This window comes from Mycteria americana, chromosome 2 (assembly GCF_035582795.1).
Source record: "Mycteria americana isolate JAX WOST 10 ecotype Jacksonville Zoo and Gardens chromosome 2, USCA_MyAme_1.0, whole genome shotgun sequence".
NCBI lineage: Eukaryota > Metazoa > Chordata > Aves > Ciconiiformes > Ciconiidae > Mycteria > Mycteria americana.
This window is the reverse complement of record NC_134366.1, coordinates 123,526,657-123,547,602: the sequence shown is the minus strand read 5'-3', so window position 1 is coordinate 123,547,602 and position 20,946 is coordinate 123,526,657. Positions and strand designations below refer to the sequence as shown.

The 20,946-nt window shown below is 41.8% G+C and overlaps 1 protein-coding gene across 5 annotated transcripts in view; it reads left to right on the top strand.

Moving 5' to 3' along the window:
- SLC35D4 (solute carrier family 35 member D4) overlaps positions 1 to 20,946 on the top strand; it is a 58,470-nt gene that overhangs the window by 23,710 nt on the left and 13,814 nt on the right. For 3 of the 5 annotated variants that reach the window (XM_075494508.1, XM_075494509.1, XM_075494506.1), the window contains exons 11-13: positions 3,865 to 3,899; positions 5,188 to 5,257; positions 8,046 to 8,139. In XM_075494508.1, the coding sequence (XP_075350623.1) occupies positions 3,865 to 3,899; positions 5,188 to 5,257; positions 8,046 to 8,139 (199 nt within the window). The remainder of the gene's footprint in view (positions 1 to 3,864; positions 3,900 to 5,187; positions 5,258 to 8,045; positions 8,140 to 20,946) is intronic. The other 2 variants (XM_075494510.1, XM_075494511.1) reach the window with 1 other exon arrangement.

The window sequence follows — 20,946 nt, the reverse complement described above, 5'->3', positions numbered from 1 at the left end:
TTTGGGAGGGGAGAACGTCTTAAGCAGATGTACATGAACGGGAACTTTCCAGAACCAAACAGATCTGAAGAAATATTTGCTGATGTTGAAAGTGTGATGTTCTTCTCACTTCATCGCTTACAGCATGATTATTCAATGGCTTTTAAAAAAGGAGCCAGGCCAGGAACAAGTGTAGGAGGGAAAGCAGAGCAGTGCTATGCAGAGAAGGGAGGGGTGATGTTGCTTCTCAGTGCCCAACCCCATCCTGTTCATCCATCTCCCTTGTGTTTAAGCATGTGGGGCAGGGAAGGGGAGGAAGAGAAGAGGGGAAATGTACTTCCAAGAACCTTCCTCTAATCCTCCAGTCTTGTTCCCACCACCTTTTTTTACTGCAGTATTGTATTTCCCTGCACTCTGACTTCCGTATTAGCGTTCTACTTCCTAGTGTTTTTTTCCAGTAATCTTGCGTTTTCTTTTATTCCTTTCCAGTCCCCCACTTTTTATCAAGGAGGGAGCCAGATTTCTCCCCTCCGCAGCCAGCTGGCAAGGGGTGGCGTGAGGGGTGGGGTAGTAATGTCTACCTGGCATGTTGAGGGATACATAATGTGTCTTACACGTGGGTCACGGTTCATCTTGGCCTTTCTCCTGTGCTGAGGCAGGTAGAGATATGTTACTTCTTGTGGAGAACCTGGAAGAAGGTTTCAGCACATCCCAGTATCTGTCACTGTCTGATATTTGTTCACAAAGGCATGCCAGATAGCCTAGCAGTCACTGGTGAGGAGAAAACACAGACTTACAGCAGGAGAGTTTCAAATGGTGAATAAATGGCACTGACAAAGGTGTGAGGTAAAGGCTCTACTCTATACAGCTAAACTACATCTGGCTTCTGGAAGAGCTGCTAATCTGTCACTTTTGTGAATTAAAAAAGCTGCGGTAGATTTTCTGCAATAGGGAAGGGCAGGTTTGCAGGCATAAATTGCTGTTCTTGCTGACAAAACCTCTTTTTAGCCAGAAAGAAAACCACGGGTGACCCAGCCCTCAGTACTGAGTACAGGGGAAGAAGAGAGGAACAGAGAAATCTGGCCCAGGGATTTTGTTTTTGCTTCAGCCTGATGTCCAGGCTGTCCTGCTGGAAACCTCTGAATCCCTAATGCAGTTCTACAACATCATGGTGTCTTTTCTACTGATGTTCTGTTCAGAGCAGAGTTACAGTACCGCTTTAATGCCATCTAACCCATTTGCCTTAACCTGCCCTGCACGTCACAAAGAAGGTTTTGTTTTCCTCCTATGTGTTCTTTGGATCGAGGCCTGGGATGTCTGGTAGGGTTATCAATTCCTCTTGGTTGCAGAAGGAAGTTTCTCTCTGAGCATTTCCCAGTCTTACTGTTTTTTTGTTTAAAAATTAATAACGCAAAAAGCAAAAGTGGAGAAACACAGCTTAGTCATAATTCTCATCGCTGTTGATACAGTTTCACTTGCCCTGCCAGTCTCCTGTTTTCTCTGTTATTCAGTCAAAAGCAATAGACCTTCGCTTCCTTTTCTCTCTTTACCAGGAAACTGAGGAATTGGGCCTGTTTATTGTGAATTCCTCTTGGCATCCCGTGCGGGGAGGACGCGCGCGTGTGGGGAGGAGGGTCAGGGAGGAGTTGCCTACTGTAAGTGATCTGCTTTGCCTTGTTTAATATCTTGGTGACAACCACATCTTTTAAAAGCATGCATAAATATTGAAAATGTGAACATACTGTACCAGCTGATGCCTTTCAAAGACATTGTATAAAACGTTAAGCCTAAAATACCCACCTGCCTGTCACTCATGAACCGTTTCCTCCTTCAGCCCGTTGTCTTCCACGGCTGATTTCAGTGACAAGCTTCCCCCCGAGGCTTCCTTGGCCACGGGATTTCCATGCTCTTTGCAGTTCCTTTTGCTACCGGTGTCTCTGCGAATGACGCTGGGATTCACCAAAGCACGCCGAGGGCAGGCCACCAAGCGTGGTAGCCTGGTCACGTAGATAACTGGGACCTGCTGAGAGTGAGCAGGCTTGGAAATGGTAGCTGTGTTAACACTTGAAAAGGGAGTTGGCCTGGCATAAGCACCATGCTGATGATACTGTACTGCTGCAGGTACTGGAGGTAGCTCATTTACAGTGAGTGCAAGTTTTCTAGCCATAACCTTGTGTGTTGGGAACCACTTCCAGCTCTTTCTCTGCCTTAACTTTTCATTGTGCAGGCTTCTATTCCTCCGCTGGCTGGGTTGGCACTTTACTGCCATTACTGGGCCTAGTGAACTGTAAGAATCACTGGTAATTAGCCAGGGAAAATTGCCTAGCTTTAGTATTCATAACATTTCATTAATGTCTTTTTACCTTCGTAAGTGCAGTGCTTGCTGCTTATCAAGAAGCAACCTCTCCAGATACTCTTTTCTCCTTCTCCCTCTTGTCCTTTGTGCTTGTCATGGACATATGTTGTTGGTAATTGGAGGGAGCTGTAGCTCTGCTTTGGAGACATGCGTGCTTCTCCCATCTCACGGTGCCCCAGAATATGTTTCTGTAGCCTTCTAACCTTGGAAACAACATGGAACGAAAAAGTAATCAGAAATTTACTGGAAGAATCAGTAGCATTGAAAAAGGCTCTGTACAGCCTATACTGCAGACTCAGAGGATGAAGTCTTTGTAGGACCTCAGAAAGCTTAAGTGATAGTCCAGATAAAGAACTGGTCACAGCTGATTTTCTTGTTCACTTGTATCTTTCTGAAAAGTGTGCATCATTTGGGCTGGTACTTGGTTTTATTTTCATGCATGTTTTTTTTAAACTTGTTTAATTGCAGCATTTGTCCTTTCTCTGACTGACATTTTGGGCCTGAATGTGCAGTGCAGGCACAATCACATGCATAAGACTCTATATTTGACTCTTATATGCAATATATGCACATCCCTATAAAGTGGACATGGATACGCACACAGCTGGAATTAATCCCCAGACAGAGAGACACTCAAGTCTAGACACAAGTACAGTTCTCTATAGGTTCTGTCTCAGTGGTGTCACCAGCTGGCTGACCAGCAGGTCTGTTGAAAAGGACTTGAGAGTAACAGTGAATGCTGAGATCTATATGAGGCAGTAGTGCATGCTCATGGCAAATTAAGGCAAACCATGTATTGGGCTACATTAGGAGTGCGGCCGTCAGATCGAGAGAATTTATTATGAGCATTGCTGAGGCTGCAGCTGGAATGCTCTATTCAGCTTTGGGCCTCCCAGTTCAAGAAAGATACTGAGAAATTGAAGATCTAGCAGAGGGCTACTGACATTGTTAGGGACTTAGAGCACATGGCCTACTGCAAGGAGGGTTTGAAGAAGCTAGTCTTGTTGATACTGGCAAAGTGGAGACCAAGGTGCAACCTAACAACTGCCTACACCTTCTTGAAAGGGAGTTGCAAAGATGACAGAGCCAAACTCTTCTAAGGAGTGGCAGATGGTATAACATGGAACAACCACCAGAAATTGCAGCTTTGGTGGTTTAAAGACGGGACATCAGGAAAAACTTCTTCACTAGGAGGGTAGGGTGGCCCTGGGACAAGTTACCCAGAGAGGTGTGGAATCTCCATGCTGGGAGGTTTTTGAGACCTGGCTTTTTGAGACAGAGCCACAGAGGACATGATCAAATATTGGTGATAGTCCTGCTTCAGGTGAGAGGTTGTATTAGGTGACCCTGGAGATTCCTTCCCAACCAACTTTTTTTTTTTTTTTTTAAATTGATACTTATGCCTCAGTTATTCTACTTAGCTGCAATAAGTTTCATCATGAAAAAACAAACACAAAGCTGTCAATTTACAATGTTCAGGCCATGTCATAAATTCTGTAGTATACAATTAATCTTTTTTTATTTTTTAGTGTGGTGCTGTTGGCCTCTGCATCCCATCCAGCAGGTAAAGTGGATTGAGTTGTTCCTTTTTTAGGTTTCCATATCGCCTTTCCTTTCCATGCATGTTTTTAGAGGCTGAACCCTGTAGGATTTTAGCCCTGGGATTCAACGGGAATATGACCAATAATATGATATCCCTTAGGAAGAGGAGAGGAGGGTATATAATACTGTGTAATTTGCATGATATTTACTAATACTTTTCTTAGCTGCCCTTTGCAAAGAAGCAGCATGGGACAGACAACAAAGAACAGCTTTTGCGGTGGTGCACAGTAAAGAACAAGGATTCCCTAGATGAATATGTCCTCTTCAGAGCAGTGTCCCAGCAGTCCGTATAGAACTGAGTTTCCTTCCCTGCGTTGCTGTCAATGCTACGCAGAGATTTCGTTTTGTTGCTTTCATGAGATGTATCCCATCACTTGAGCCCGTGGCAGGATTTGAAGTAGCAAAAGATCAAAGGCTAAAAATGGAGAAATTGAATATTTGATGGTGGCTAATATTCCTATCATACTGGTGTTTAAATAGTTAGAAGGAATCCTGAGATGATCACCTGTTGCTTTCACTAGACATTTCCTCAGTCAGAAAAAAAAAAAAGGAAGAAGATTTAAATAAATATAAATTCCCCCTTTTGCCTGGTGGTGCATATTGTGTATATAGCATTAGCATTCCCCCACTAGGATAGACAGACATGTTAAGCAAAATAGTCCTGCATTTCAAGAAGTGAAAGATGGAGCTTCCTCCGAATCTGTAGAGCCTGAAGGCCGGAGAACTCCTGGGAATTGTTGCTACCAAGAACAACCAAGGGCCAGGTTCCTGGAAATGCGAGTACTCGAGAGCTCTGCTTGGATCTGGGAGAACTTTTTTAAACCTCTCAACTTGCTCTGTGTGACAGAGTTCAAATGCCAGAGGGGGAAGCAGCCAACATATGTCTGCATTTCCTGTTGCTTCAGTAGGAACTATCATGAGCTCTGTAATAAAAGAAGTAGATATGATGCATGTCTATCCACTGGCAACTGTTGCTTAAGCAGGATCTTCTGTATACTAGCAAAGAATACTCTTATGTATTCCTTTCCCCTTTTCCAACTAAAGGCAGGAACTGGCTAGAAGCAAGGTCAGAGAGAAATCATTAAACACACTAGAAATGTGGAAAGCATCATAAATTGAAAGTCAGCCAGCTATAAAGGCTCAAAGGAATGTTAAACTAGTAATGTTTGTATAATTGCTGTTCCCCTGCTTGTAATAGTGGGTAATTTTTTTCCCCTGTATTCCACTGAGTATATTGCTTTGTCCCTCAGGTGATCTCTTCAGTGCCTTGGACTTTCCATTCCTGTACTTCTACAGGTTTCATAGCAGCTGCTGCGCCAGGTAACCTCTCTATAACAGGATATATGAATGTTTTCAAAATAGGAGATCCCGTTGACTTCCAACCTTGACTCTCAGTTAAAAATTTTGGAGCGTGCAAAACCTGTGTTATACTGGTTTCTGATGGCATAAACCAGTAAAACTGCAGAGAATATGTATCTGTGCATATCTGTGGATATGCATTTGAAGGCCTGAGATTCAAATGTGCTGGGAGTATATGTGTTTATTTGAGTGAGTGCATTCTGATTAGGAGAGTTCCCAGTCACCAGTAAAATAATTTTTACCTAATGTAGCAAAGCTTTGATAAATAGCATCTCTCAAATGCTTCTCAAGTCGGATTAGCCCTTGTAAAACTTGCTCTTTGCAGTGATTACAAAGTATTAGTCTTCAGCAGTATATGGGTGTACATGGATTTATTTGCCTGTACATCTTGTTATTTGGCAGAATGCTTTTTTGTGGTAAAAGGGAAAAGCTTTAACAAGCGTTCCTTTATTTTGAGTAGCAAAAGTTCACTGCCCAATAGTGTAATTCTCACAGGACAATGTAAGTATGTTTTCTGTAGGTCTTAATTATCTCAAAAAAAATTATTCCTCTTTCCCGTCCAGTCTTTTGTCAAATGGAAGTATTTTGTTTTTAGAGAGGAAAAAATTTTTTCACGCTAACTGATGGCAAAAATATTTCCTGATTGTTAGGGATTTTCTTAATTGTATCCTGATTTTCCATTAAAAGGGGATCTTAAAAATGATTGTTAAATAATTTCCCTATGTACATGGCTTTTTGGTACAAAAGTGTCTCTTTTCAAGGGTGGACTACCCACACGACAAGTAACTTGCAATTAGGTATTAATGAATAAGTCATTCCATGGTAGGTAGGTGAAATCTATTTCTTCTCAAAGGTAAGGTCTAACTGCAGGCACTAACGGATATCTGTCTAGCCCCGATATTCTTCTCTCTCACTTCATTAGAATTTTACCACTGTTGTAGCCTCCTACTTCTGTTTCCATTGCCCCAGCTTCAGTACATGTATAGTAGATATTACTGTACACTACAGCAAGTGGAAAGGGATAGTTAGATGGAGAAACAAGCATCTCAGTTGCTCTCCCACATCTTGTAATCTAGTGTCTTTGTAGACTTAAAGGATTTTGAGGAAAACCTATATGTTGTAAAGTAAGGGTAACTGATGCAGCTAAATCTACTACCTGGGCAGAATGTCTGAAGCATTAGTAGTAAGGTGCAAAGTGCTCCACTTATTTAATGAAATAAATCTGTGTTAATTGTGACATCAATATTTCAGGTATTATAACTAGGTGGTTCACTTTTTATCTCTGAATTACACTAAACAGCTTCAAATCATTCTGACTAAAAGCCCTTCTCAGCAGGACAGAAGGTGTGGAACAAACTTAAGCCAGCTCCTAGACTTTCAAAAGTTTGAGCAATGCTGCTTCATTGAACTCACTGATTTCTCAGAGTGGAATGCTCTACTGTTCAGCACTTCATCCTCTGCAACAGGGAGCTGAGTTTGGGCCTATCTTTTATCATCAAAGCAGCATCTGCTTTCTTGGCTCCAGGCACAGCAGATAGTCCTTTGCGGTCTCATGTTATGGCTCAGTGTAAGAAACCCTAGTACCTCCTACTCCTGGGCAGTTATCTTACCCTACTGTTTGGTGCATCAAAAACACCTGTACTGACGTGTGGCTGAGACGCAACTTTGCCACGTGTACTGAGCAGGGAACAGCACTTGGCTGAGGTGCTGGAGCCCAGCGTGGAACTTCTGACCCAGGGAGCCACCATCTTCCACCCTTCCTGCTATTGCAGAGAGGGCACCTACTGCATTGCATCAGTATCCAGAACAGCGTACCTTCTTCGAATACCAAGGCACTTTTTGCCTCACCACCTGTGTGCTGTGTTGTTCCTATCTCCTTTCCCATGCAGCTTCCCACGGTACTTTGTAATCTCTTATGCCTCTCAACCAGCCACACAGTGGTTTGTGCCTTATGTATTTTGAAGTCCTTTTCTGTTCCCTGCTTGCTGGTTTACACTATTTCACTGGTTCACAACCAGTGGGTTATAAGTATGTCACAGGTGAAACAAAATCCAGAGCCAAAGCTTATAAGCATTGTGAGGTCCAGTGAGATGTGGAACAGAGTTTCGTTAAGAGTACTCTTGGCTACAGGAGCACTGGGGACGACTGTCCTATATGACTTGAGAATCAAAACTCGCTTAATCGTCAGCAGAGAGCTTTGGAGTATTCTGTTCCCAGCACTACTGAGTCATCCGTCTATTTGTTATACAGTAGAGATGTATTTGACTTCCTAATTGGAATTTAGGCTTCATGAAGTTTAAACAGCTTGAAAGCTTCAGGCAGAAACTTTCCACTGGTTATTTTTTCAGATCGAGGCTCTGTGGAGGTTGAAGCGAGTTAGTTGCCAAACATGTGTGGCTCCTGTTGAAATTAGCATTGCCTTTTTCAGAGCCATTTCAATGCCTGAAGTTAATATTTCACCTCATGTTTCCAATAATCTCTATTTTTCTGATTATGCAAGTGCATGAGAGACCAGCCATAAGAGCGTCAGATTTACGTTGCTCAGACTCTAGTCACTGACTGAGCAAAACCCGAGATGTACTGGACACAATGTAGGCTCTTTGTCCACCAGCTTTCTTTCTCCAAATGGGATTAACACTGCTTGAAGGGTGACTGTTCACTTCTGCATTAGGAAAACCAAAATGCCTGTAAGAGGTTGCTTAGTTGAAATTAAGAGACTTTATTAACAAGCTTTCCCCATCCCTTGCAGTGGACTGTTGGGATTCTTTCTGATGTTGCACACAGTGAAGCTAAAAAGCAGCACAACCTCAGGGCAATATGCAGCATGGAGTTTCCTTGCAAAGGTAAGAGAAAGACTGTCGCAGGAACACAGTGGATCTGTGCTTCTCCCAGGAAAACTGAGGAATTTCTGCATCTCTCTAGTTTCCCTTGCTATTCCTATTTGATGCTCCTAGGGCCTGTCTGCACAACCTGCATGTAGAGTCGAGGTGACAAATATCAGGTGCATAATAAGCCAGGATTCTTAGCTGAGATGAAATACTATATATAGACTGAGTTAATGGAGCTGGGCTGATTATTGCAGCTAAGGATTTGGTCTGCTGAATCCCAGTAATACAAATCTATACTTTCCAAAGGTGTTTTGGAGAAGAGTACTCCTTCTGAGAGTGTGTGCACCAGCCATTGTTTCTAGTGTGTCTTCCCAGAGCCAAGAGTTAAAACTAGTTCCCTGAAGTTCAGTACCAGAATTCCCACTGCTATCGTTGCAGGGGAGAGCAGTGGATGTCATTTGCCTTGACATCAACAAGGCTTTTGACAGTATTTCCCACAATGTTCTTATATCCAAATTAGACTGTTACAGTCTGGATGGGCAGACAATTAGATGGGTAAAAAAGTGGTTGGATGATAAGGCTCAGGAGGCAGAGGTTAATAATTCCTACTCTAACTGGAGGCTTGTGACAACTGGAGTAGCACAGGGGTCTGTCCTGGGACCCATGCTGTTTAACATCTTTATTGAAGAATCAGAGGTGATAGAGTGCACTCATGTTTGCAAAGGACACTGAACTGGGAGGACCAGTCAATAATGCTGAAGGACAGGGTTGCCTTCCAAAGGGACCTGGACAGGCTGGAGTAATGGGCCAACAGAAATCTTACAAAATTCAGCAAGGACAGATGTGAAGCCCTACCCATGGAAAGGAAGAGCCCCTGGCAATAATACAGGCTGGGGACTGGATGGCTGGGAAGCAGCTCTGCGGAAAAGGACCTGGGGATTTTGGTAGACAGCAAGCTGAACATGAGCCAGCAGTGTGCCCTGGCAGCTAAGAAGGCCAAAAGTATCCTGGGTAGGATACTAACAGTAGCACAGACAGTAAATTCATGGAAGTGATCATGCCCCTCTACTCAGCACTTGTTAGACCCCATCTGGAATAGGGAGCCTTGTTTTAGGCACCTCAATACAAGGAAGACATTGATAAACTGGACCGAGTTCGGCAGAGGGCTGCCAAGAAAGTCAGGGGGCTGGAGCACTTGCCTTGTGAGGAGCGGCTGCTGGACCAGGCTTGTTCAGCCTGGAAGAGAGACAGCTTTGGGAGCACCTAACAAATAGCAGCCACCCAGAGATTTTATCAAGACAGATCCAGGATCTTCACAGCGCTGCATGGGGAGCGGGGAGGGGTATGAAAGATAACAAGCGTAAGTTGAAACAGGAAAGGTTCAGATTGGGTATAAGGAAAAACTTTTTCACCCCAAGGACAAGTCAGGCAGGGGCACAGGTTGCCCAGGGAAGCTGTGCAGTCTCTGTCTTTGAAGGTTTTCAAGACTCAACTGGACAAAGCCCTGAGCAACCCGGTCTGACCTCCTGAGGTCCATTCCTACTGGAATTATCCTATGATCTGTGGATCTAGGGTCTGGCTGTACTTGATTTAAGTTATTAACAGCTCATTTGTTAAATTATCAGTGGTAAATGCAGTCAGAATAGCTTGTCAGACTCCTTTTCCCTGGTTAGATTTTACTTAGTTTCATCACTCTCAGCTAGGTCATCTGAAAACCACAACCTTCCTATGTGGCTTGTGATCACAGCTTTCTTACTACAGTGAATGAAGCTGTTACCTTACAAAAATAAAAAAAGTAGACTTGCATGATATGCTTGTTTAGAAACTGTAATCAAATGAGCCTTTGGTTTTTCTGGGGATAACAAGGAGGGAAGGAGGGAGTGATATGGCTCGTTTTGTGCTTTGCAAGCTGTTCCACACTGTACAAGTCACATAGAGTTTCTCACCAGTTTGAATTTCTTCCAGACATTCTGTGCAGATTTTAGTACCTCAGCTTTCTTCTTGCTCCGTGGTAGCAAGTCAACTGATCTAAAGCTTGCTCTTGAGTCTTTTTTTGTTTTTTTGTTTTTTTGTTTTTTTCTTTTTTAACATTCTGGGTTGGAGATGGGAATAGCTGGCTCTGCTAGTAGGTATTGTGAATAAGGAGAAATGGTTCTACATGTGGTATTTATGACCTATCCGAAAAAAAATGCAGGCAAAGATGTGTTGTGAAATATATTTTAAGCAGATTTGGGTCCTTCCCAGCTGAAGTGGATCACAGCCACAAAGTCTGGACTGGATCAAAGCTTTCCCAAAGTTCAAGAGTTTCTAGATTTGTGGGGTTTTGGCCAACTCTAGACATAAATTAGACAAAGTTTTTTCTAGCCACTGTTATCATTGAAATTACTTGCCTTTATAGCAACTAAAGATTTGTCCCTGTGTCACTATGATAATTTAATCTGTTCTTCAGCCTTAACAGTCTGTGTTTGTTAATGTGCATGGTTTAATTATCTTGCTTAGGAAGGTTTTTGTAACAGAGCAAATTAGTCCTTTTCCTGTTGTAGCTTCTAACCCAATGTTCAAATTATATGTCTTGTCTTGAGTTCAAAGAGGGGAATAAGTAATAAGGACATGAGATCTGTCTGTAGCACTAATAATTTTATCAAAACTAGCAGTTTCCCTAACATCTTTCACTAGTGTTTTAAAGCTTGCTATAAGAATGATTTTAGGACTCAGTCATACCCATCTGAGGCAGCATGAGGAGCATGGAGGAACTGCTGCTACAAGTGCTGAAAGGCAGCTGATTTTGGGGTAGAAGTCAGTGAATGCTTGACAAATTTGGAAACGCTATACATCAGTTTTAGAACAGGGATCAAAAGAGGCTGCAGAGACAGACACAGATAGGCAGAAAGCAAGGCTGAACTGGAGCTTGCCTAGTTCAGGGTAGGGGCTGATCTACCAGCTCCTACAAAATTCTCACGAGGTATCTTGTAACTGTAAGGAACCATACATTTACATATGGGGTAGTTAAGAAGAGTCCTATCTATCTGATCACTAATGCTGCTTCCTGCAGGTGTTGGGAAGTGTTAAAACTACATACTGATCCAGCCCAACATTGCCTGGGTATGAGGGCTGTCTCAATCACATCTTAAGTCATCATAGGTGCAGAAAAGCAGTATTTAACTAGTACTGTAAAAATCTGTTTAAATCCAAGTGTGTGACTCCCTTTTAAAAAAAAAAAAAAAGGAAGGAAGTTAATGTGGATAAAGAATAAAGATAGAAACTATTTGAATCTGGACTTGCAGAATGAGTTCCAGTGGAAAAAAACCCCTCTGGTCACAACAACGGCTTTGCGTTCCCACATGAGCATTTTTCTTGGATTGAGTAGTGCCCTAGATCATCCTTTTAATCTCTCAGACTGACTGGAGTTTTCACCAGCAGTTGGAAAGGAGCAGCATTTGAGGCCAGAATATGTTTATCTTGCAAATGAGCCAAGAAAGGAGAACGCTGTAGTCCTCAGACAGCAGTGCGAGCCTCTAGGGAGGTGCAGAGAATCAGAAAATCTGTTTTCCATTTGGATGCTTTGTACCTGTGTGACTGATGAGCTGGGGCTGAGATCGTTGCCACCGCTTCATTTCTTGTTAAGTGCCGATAGACCAATAAACTAACCATGAGATCTGATCGGGCCTGCTTTGCAGATTCAAGGAGACATTCTTTGTGAAGCCCACATATTTGGCCTCCCTGCCCTCTAATTTTTCATTCATTTAAAAACTGGAGCTGGGTCGTAACTTGTTTTTATGATACTTACATTGGCTGCGGCAACTTAATCATTGTATGAGGTTTTCAAATTCTTCCCCGTAATGATTTCTGGCAGCTTTCGTGTCAAAGCATTGCTTTGTGCAGCGACAGACGAAGCACGGGTTTCATCTGTGTATATAGTCCTGTGTGATATTTATAAGTGACAAATACTCTCTGCACTTTTGCTGTGAAAGCAAATAGTGTGCATGTTAGTCATATCTGTATAGATTCATGAGAAATGCCAAAAATCACTAAAGTGATCTGTAAAACAAAAAAAATGCTTTTAAGAAGCCCAAGAAATATGGAATGCTTTGTCATAGCCTTGTACAGATTTAATCCCCAGAAGAGCAAGGATTTGAAGCTGTACTGAGATTTGTTGTTTTAATTTGAAAGCTATGCTAGTATCATGGGTCATGTACTGGAAAGGAAAACTGGAGATGCTCATATATACAGACAGAAGCATCTGGTGAGAACACTAATGAGCTCTAGCAGTGCTGTCAGTGATTTTGTTTAGATTAAGGCTGCCAATCTATATCTGGTGATGAAACCTGTTAGGGTCTCTAAAAGTTAAGCAGCAGAAATAATTTAAATCATGAATAGAAGGGAAAAATGGTATTTCAGAAATTTTCTTCAGCAAGATACTGATTACTTATGAATTCATATTCCTATATCATGTTTAGTGTCATCCCAGTAAACTTGCAGTAGGGAATTCAGCTTGTTTCCAATAGGAACCTATTGAGACAGCTTGTTACAAATGGGAAGGTCAGTGGATTTTGGATTCTCTCTGTCTTCCTTCCTCATCTGAAGAAATGAAGTTGGATAACTGAAATCAAGTTGCGTTGAGTTTTACACTGGTTTTCTTATGCATTGGTTGGAAGAAAATTTAGATTAATCCTATCAGGAGGATGCAGCTCTTTTCTATATGGCCATCCCATGCACCGTTATGTAATCTCTAGTGTATCTGAACAGTGTTGGAGGCTCCCTGATACATAAAAGCATCCCCTGACAGCTGCTTTGGTTCCTTGTTTGTTAACTTTAGAAGTGTTTGCCCCAGGTCACCCTATGTTTAATGCTGGCTGCCAGACATTGCAAAAGTAATTTTGCAGGAGCATCTGAAAAAGTATCTTATCCGTAGGTCCTATGTACCTAACTGTAGCCCACTGTACTTATACCCCAGCAGTTTTAGTCCTCCCCCAAAATATAAAACAGCTACTCAGAATGTCTCCTGTAGTCTTTGATTTTATATTTTGTGTCTGTGTATCTGCTTCTTTGGTCCCCATGGTGTCTTGAAGAGAATGGATAGACTAGATCCATCTTCATCTCAGTGCAAAAAAATGGATGATATCCCTCTTAAAGATTGGAAAAGTACTGATGTTTTTTATTAAAGCAGAAATTCTCTTTTTCCTGCTTCTCATAAAATGGAGAGGCCACAACTGCAAGTCTTCTTGTGCTCCTATCCTGGTTATGCTCACTGCACCTCTCCTCAGAGATAGCAGTTCGCATGAGAATTTTATCTGTTTTAATTCCAGGGGCAAACCAACCAAGAAAAATAAAATGAATTCATGTTTTTCCACATTTTTGCAATCTTAAAGCCTCTGCTAAAGCATGTGCTCCTATTTGTATATCTCTTAATTCCTCTCTCACTGCTGCTTAGCATGCAAGTGCTATAAAATATTCTGGTCCAGAATGTCAGTTCCTTACTTCTGCAGAGGGCTCTCTACTTGCAGAAGTAAGTGTCACTCTAAAAGAGTCCTGCCATTGGTACCTTCTGAAGCAAATGGGTCTCCTTGTTCATCTCTGTCTTAATGGGAGAAGATTCTGGATAAAATATCTGTTTAAAAATTTTATGTGTATATCATAACCAGAACAAGAATGTGTTTGGCTATCTGGTACTTGCCCACTTGGTTATATCATAGACTGAAGTAGTGTCTTCTTTGCATGTTGCTGTGCCCAGGCAAAAGTGACAGTGAGATTCTTGGCTGAAAATCACATTGCTTCCTTGGCCTGGACCTCATAAAGCTTTATGCAAAAATGTCATAAACTCCCACTGGAGTTCCATAAATACAGCGCGTTTTCATTCGGCAAAGATCCTGCACTGCGTGGAAGGTTGTCTGAAGATCTCTGCTTGCCCAGCCTGGAAAAACTGTGCAGCTACAACCCAAAGTCGTGGGAGAGAGGGAGAATTGTGTGCTAGACCTGACCAGACTCTGCTGGTAGGTGCTCTCCGTGGCACCAGTGTGGTTTGAAGTGCGTCTCTAATCTGAGAGAAGGAGTTTCCATGACCCTAAAGCTTTCAAGTATGCCGAGAAGGCGTTCATAAAAGTAGAAGTGAGCTGCTTCCATCCATGCACCATGTCTACTCTTATGCTTGTGATAGGGACACACATATGCATAAAGATAATTACAAATGGTAAAAATCCTTATTGATTTGTGGTTGGTCCTCACTGTATGAAATATGTACATTTATTCTTGACACATATTTGATTCTTGTGAGTCACCATGGGGACTATGCAAATACCTTGGAAAAGAAAATGTATTTCTCAGCTGAGCATGACGAGCAGATGAGGCAATCAATGTGCTCTTAACTGCATCTGAAGGGTCTATAAAAAAGACCAGTTGCTGAAACCTTAAAAGTATAGGTTTTCGGGTAGTTTCCATGGAGACAGCTTGATAGTTATGTTGTAGCATCCAACACTAATTACACCATATAATTGTGGGGAAGACGTCAGTCTCCATAACAACTCCTTTGTGTGCTACATGACCACTAAGCTAAGTGGCACAGGCTCCCTGGGGGCACTAATGCAATTTAAAGAAGCTGTCTTGTAAGAATAGCTGAGACTTGTTGGAGATTTTGAATGTCCAGGTAATGGAAAAGGTAATGGAAAAGTACATTAAGAGGTGTTGTATAGGGCTGCAGTTGTGTATCCATTGAAAATGGCAGCTACACAGCTTTTGGGCATGACATGGTCACACAAATAAGTACATAAAGTTATGTGTTGCGACTTGGGGGTAGTATCGCAGCACAGTTTTCATCTGTGCTCAATATAATAAATCCAGTCTGAGCAGACATTAATTGATAGATTGAGCCCTAAGAGATGCTCTGAATTAGTTTGTTTCCTTTTATCCATCATGATATCCATTTGAAGTGCATCATGTACATTTGGTATTGTCATTCTCTTGAACATAAAGCTAACTGCAGAACCACTAGCTTGGAGTATGTCTTTGGAAGGTGCTTTTTCACCCCTACTCTTGACAAACTGTCTCTATATACTTGACAGTAGAAAATGACACCTTAAAAGTAGATTTTGTCAAATCTAACAGAACTTTGAATTGCAGAGTATGCAGGTTCATTGGTTCCTCTGCATAATAGATTCCTAGTCTCCTATGTTTTTATTTGGTCTCCTGGAGTTACTTACATATGGAGAGCTGAGGCTGGGAGATGAATCATAAGTGTGACAAAGAGAAGACAAAAGAATGAGGACTGTTTTGGAAATCGCTTCCATTGCTAATGTACTGATGTAAATGCCAAAATTATATGGGAGAACCGTGCACTATATAACATACTAATGTAGAAGGTTTCAAAGCTAGCTAAGGCTAGGCTTCCAAAAGTGAGCAAAAATAGCCACATTCTTCTCCCTTGCTGGTTCCCTGTTCTTTTCAGGATCTGGATCCCTAGCTGCCTTTTTGATTCTTAAAAACCCTCATGAGTGAAGTGTCTCCAGACTGCCTCACAAATCTTGAGCCTGATCACTGACCTCTGTGATAGGCACTTGGTATCACACTCCAGGTTGCTTTCTTCAGAAACTTCTCATGTTAGCAAGCTGCTGCTGTCTGAAATGAGTCTCCCTGTCTTTCTCTTCCACTCCCTCCCCAACTCGGAACCAATCTTTGCAAAATCTCAAGTGTGTTGAGATTTCTCAGTCCCACCCTGTCCACCTGTTTAAGGATTAGATTTTGACTTTCAATGAAAGCCAGCAAACAGCCATAGGTCTCTGGGGGAGGCAGACTGAATGCCTTCTGTCCTGTCCCTGAAATATGTGGTGCTCAGGGAAATCACATAGGCTTCAAACAATCTCAGGAGATGAGTGTGAGCTGTTCTCGTCCTATCCATAGCTAGCATGGAGAGGAAGAGGGCAGAGTCCAGCTTTGTCTCCATGCATGTTTCTATGGATGGTTGTCCTAAGGGGACAGCAGGGAATGGGTCTTCTTGCAGAGGCTTCCCCACCCTCTGAGGGAATGGGAGGCCAAAAACTATAGTCAGCTGCAGTCACTTCTGTCACTGTGTTCCCATGCACGGGACACACAGGGACTGCTGAGGCCCACAGGGCTAAGTGTGTAACCTTGTGACATTGCTCATAAAAGGCATTGCTCAAAACGGATTAGCTGTGTTAATGTTTTAAAAAACATTTTTTCAAGTATCACGTTTTTTAAGGTTTCTAATGGAATATTTTGACCTTTTGTAATAGTGAATGGTTAGAAAGCCCTGGAAAGACTTGTTTTTGAAGGGAAAAATAAAACCTTAAAGAATACCAATTCTTCCTTGCAGTCCTTAGCATAACAATAATAATAATAATAATAATAGCATGTCGATTTCTTTCCATTACATCATTACTAAAACAGCATAAACACACCAGAGAATGGCAATGCAGAGACTGTGTCTCTGTTATTATTGTTGGGTTGTACGGAAAGGGGTCAGCAGGGAGATTTAGTTATCTGGTCTGGGAATTGTTTGTTTATGAATTAGGTTTTCCCAAAGGAGTCGTGAGATGGGAAGTACAATAGGAAATGGACTTTATACATGCACAGAAATACCAAAACTGTAAGTGTCATGCGGGAGAGAGGTTGATGGAAAATTGCTATTTTTGCTAAAATATTTTTAAAAAATAGTTGATTACACATCCCGAAGTTTCCTATGCTATTTTTGATACTAGTGATATCCTCCACAGAGTTCTGAGTTAGTCATGACAGAAAAATGTTTTCTATCTGCTAATGTTGACAAGGAACATAAGCACTTCAGGTGTTTCTATAGATTTTAACAATGGAAAAATGCATTATATTGCTTTTCACTAAAACATTCCCCTTAAGCTAGGCGTCCTCATTGGTTCTGACAATATCCTTGAACCCTTTCAGCAACATTTGTGCTTTCCATGTATAAGTAAAGCAGCATGCATAGAATCTGTTTTCTTATAGCAGTGATGCTGGGGGCAAGAAGAGGTTTGAAGATGCACTCAAAAAACACACAGGTCTTGAACTGACAACAGCCTCAGTCTGCAGTGTTCAGCCTGAGACCTTTGGGCAATCTAGCATAGAAAGAGCAGTCACTGAGAACGTGTGCAGAATCTACCCAACACCCCCCTCTATAGCAAGGTACTCCAGATATGATCAGTCTTGGCACAACAGGCCAGTCCTCATCCGGGTCATTTGAGCCAGTTGTGGAGATGGCTTCAGAGTGCACAGCTGGGTGGGTGTTCACCTACCTGATGTGTGGAACCTGTCTGTGCGGAAAAGAAAAGTTCACTGTTGGCTTCCCAGGTTGCTCAGGGGATATTTTCTGCTGTCAGTCTTCTGGTCTGCTTTGTGAAGGTATTATCTGGTATGGGACAACACCTAAGCACATGCCTTTGGACTGAATGTCCAGCTGACTTCTGAAAGGATGTTCAGTTCTTGTGATGCATGGAAAAACATTGATGTAGCCTGTAATATATCTGCCTTTGGCCCCATTTTTTTGCCTCAGTCGCCTCACAGTTGAAGTTCTTTTTCAGAAGTTGTGGTCCCTTGAACTATGTTCTCTTGCACTTTGAGAGAGAACAAACTGACAGGGGCTGAAAGTATCAGCCTGGTTAATTTGGACTTTGGTAAGAATTATGAAATGGTGCACATAAAGTAGCTAAACGCTGAAGAATTATCGCAGCCGCTAGGCGGCCTATTGTTAAAAATATTGTCTTCCACCACAGTGCCAATGTATTCTGCCTCCAGGAAACTCAAGTCAATTCTCCTTTTCTTCATGGACCCCAACTGCCAGGAACTTTACACTCTGCCTGCTGGAACCAGCTATTCTTTTTCTCCTGGATGCCAGCTGAGCCACCACTGAGTCACTGCTGTGGGAGGTCACGGTCCACCTGTGAGGAGTTTGGAATTGCCTCCTCTCCCGTGTTTAGTCAGAGGTCCTGATACTGCAAGGCAGTTATAGTAACAGTTCCTGCCTGATCTGGCTACTGGCCCACCCACTGGCATCTAGTACTTGGGGGGAAGATAGACACAGGCAGATGCTGAGCTCAGTCCTTCCCAAGGAGCCAACTCCTTTTGTGCCAGATATATGTAGCAAACTGTCGGTTTGCCTGTTAAATTCGCTGCTTAAGCGTGACAATGAAAAGCATGGTTGTCTTATCTGGGTTATCAGCCTTCACTGTCTCTTTATGGTAATGTCTATTTCATGATCTCATAAGGGTTAGATGAGGTGAAGAATAACTTGGAATGCCAAAAGGCTAGCTCTTGCCCAGCTTAACCTAAGAGGAAGTGTATTTTATTGCGGTATTTTACAGCAGCAGAGCGTTACAACAGCTGGCCACTCCCCAAAACTGAAAAGCAATACTTTTCAAATCAGATAGAAGAAATAATTTTTTAACACAGTATACTGTATTACTGACCAGTAAAATTCAGGGCATCAAACAGAAGATAATACTGAGACAATTGACTGAGTAAAAGTAGAGAGACGTGTATATTTTTTACAGGTTCAGATCTGCTCAAAAGGTTTCAGTGACTGGGTTGCTAGTAATTTTGGTAGAAGCAGACATTATATGAAAATCTTTCTAGGACAGAAGAAGAAAGATTAATAAACTGCATGCCACGGGATTTAAGTTTTGTATCAACTAAGGTCGAGGAGCAGATCCCTCCTTTTCTCTGATGTGCACATCAGCTGCAGACTTGCTGCATTAGGAGAGGATCGTAAAATCTCCTGAATTCTCTTCTATCAGCCAATACTTGATTAAACAAACCTTTGGTCCACTCCAGTTGGTGTCCGTGATCCTAACAGGTAGAACAATTCATTGCTGCTGTTGTTGCTGTTGCAACGCTTACTCCATTACACAAATGTTTAATAATTCATAAAATAAGAACAAGATGATGAATCACATTGCCCTGTTAACTTCTGAGCTCAGAGGTTTCAGGGGAGAGACTAAATGGCAGGAGCAGTTTAAGGCCTTTGCGGTAATGGAGCAGCATATAAGGAAAAGAGACTCCTCCACAGGCTGAAACAACAGAGGGAAAGTACAGTTAAGCATTATAATGCATGAAGCATTTACAGGAAACAGGAGGCGTTGGGTCTTCAGTTTGGTATAAACTGGAAGTACAAATATATTTCAGCTTTTGGTCAAATAGATGTGCATCAACAGTCAATCTTGTAACAGCAAAAATGGACAAAGCACTTCTTGGCAAAGTCAAAGAAAATCAAAGTTATTTGGCCTAAGGAAGCCTTCTCGTATCCCTCGTTAAATGACTTTTGTTGTCCTTGCTTGACAAAGCTTCAGCTGCATGGGCTGTGCCTCTCATTTGCAGAACTGACCTGAACAGATGCTATTAGTCTGGTGCATGTACGCACACCTGTTTGAATCATGATTTATAGTGTTTCCATATCAGCAAAGCATGCTTTGGGGAGAACGTACATGAATTGTGCAGAGTTTTCCCTTTGTCTCCTTAATACAGAGCCGGAACACTGAGAGTAATAACAGTATCTGCATTACATTTTCAGTGGTCACATTTAAGAGAAATATTTCAATATGAACAGAGGCACTGTTAAAATTGAGTTCTGTACTATAACCACTCTACATTTTATAGGATGAAGATTGGTGGCACTTCACCAGCTATCTCATTAGTCATAGGAAGGGGAAATGTGTGTTTTGGCCATTATCTCCAGTAGCAGAGGGCAAACGCTTCTTGTTTTGGCTTTCTCTTTATTATGACAGAAACTCTGATGTTTGTGTTTGAGTGAAGGTAGGGTGGAGTGGCTACTTGATGTCCAAAAAGAAATAGCTACCATCTTTTTCAACCAAATCTAGTATTTTACAAGGGGCAAAGAGTTTTGGTTTTGTTTTGTTTTTAAAGTCTCAGGATATCTTTCACTTTTTGGAGGAAAAAGTTATGATGTGCTTGTAATAGTTCAGTCCTATCTCATCAGTATGTATGTTTATATATTTCTATGCTATATATAGTGTGTATTTATATATGAATGTGTATATAGATAGATGTTTATACATTGATAGATGTAGGTCTTTCTGAAAAGATAAAGTCTTGTCCTGTTCATGTCTCATCACTGTAAATATGACCATGATATCCTATTTCTCATAAGAGAATTTTCTTACACAAATTCTATTAATTACATTCAGTAACCCACCTATCCTTCTTTACTTTCTGTACTTAACTACTGTAAGGTATCTCTGCAACATAAAATAATTGCTGTGTCTTTCTCTGTGGTGGTTCTTGTAAGGTTTAAAAAAAGAAAGAGACAGTGCAGAACCAAGGAAATTAAGGTATCACCAAGAATCAGAAAGGCTATCCATTAGCTATACACTAAAATCTTTGTATGGCTGAAAGCTCTAAGACAGGGGCCGTGTACCTTAAAGAGGTGAAGGCAGAGGCTTCTCTAGAAGTGATTCAGAGGCAAGAGACAGATGGGCTTTTCTGAGCCCTTTCTGCATTGTAGGATGGGGCTGGGCATACAGCTGGGTTCCAGAATGACCTAGTAACCACAGTTTCAGTATCCCCTAATGGCTCATTTTCTCCCACAGCCAAACTGCTAATGAGATGCATGCGGTGCAAGAACAATAGCTTGGCCACCTTTATCTTATGAGGAATAAAAGAATTATGAAGTTAGACAACAATTCAGCAGTTCTTTTGGCATTCACATGATGCTCGGGGTTAAAAAATAGTTACTGTAGCATATTAATCTGAAAGGATTATACATTAACGCTTGACAATGTATTAATCTGATAAGACAGGATGGTGAATGACTTTAAGGAAGCTGATACAACCACCTGTTGCTTCAGTCTT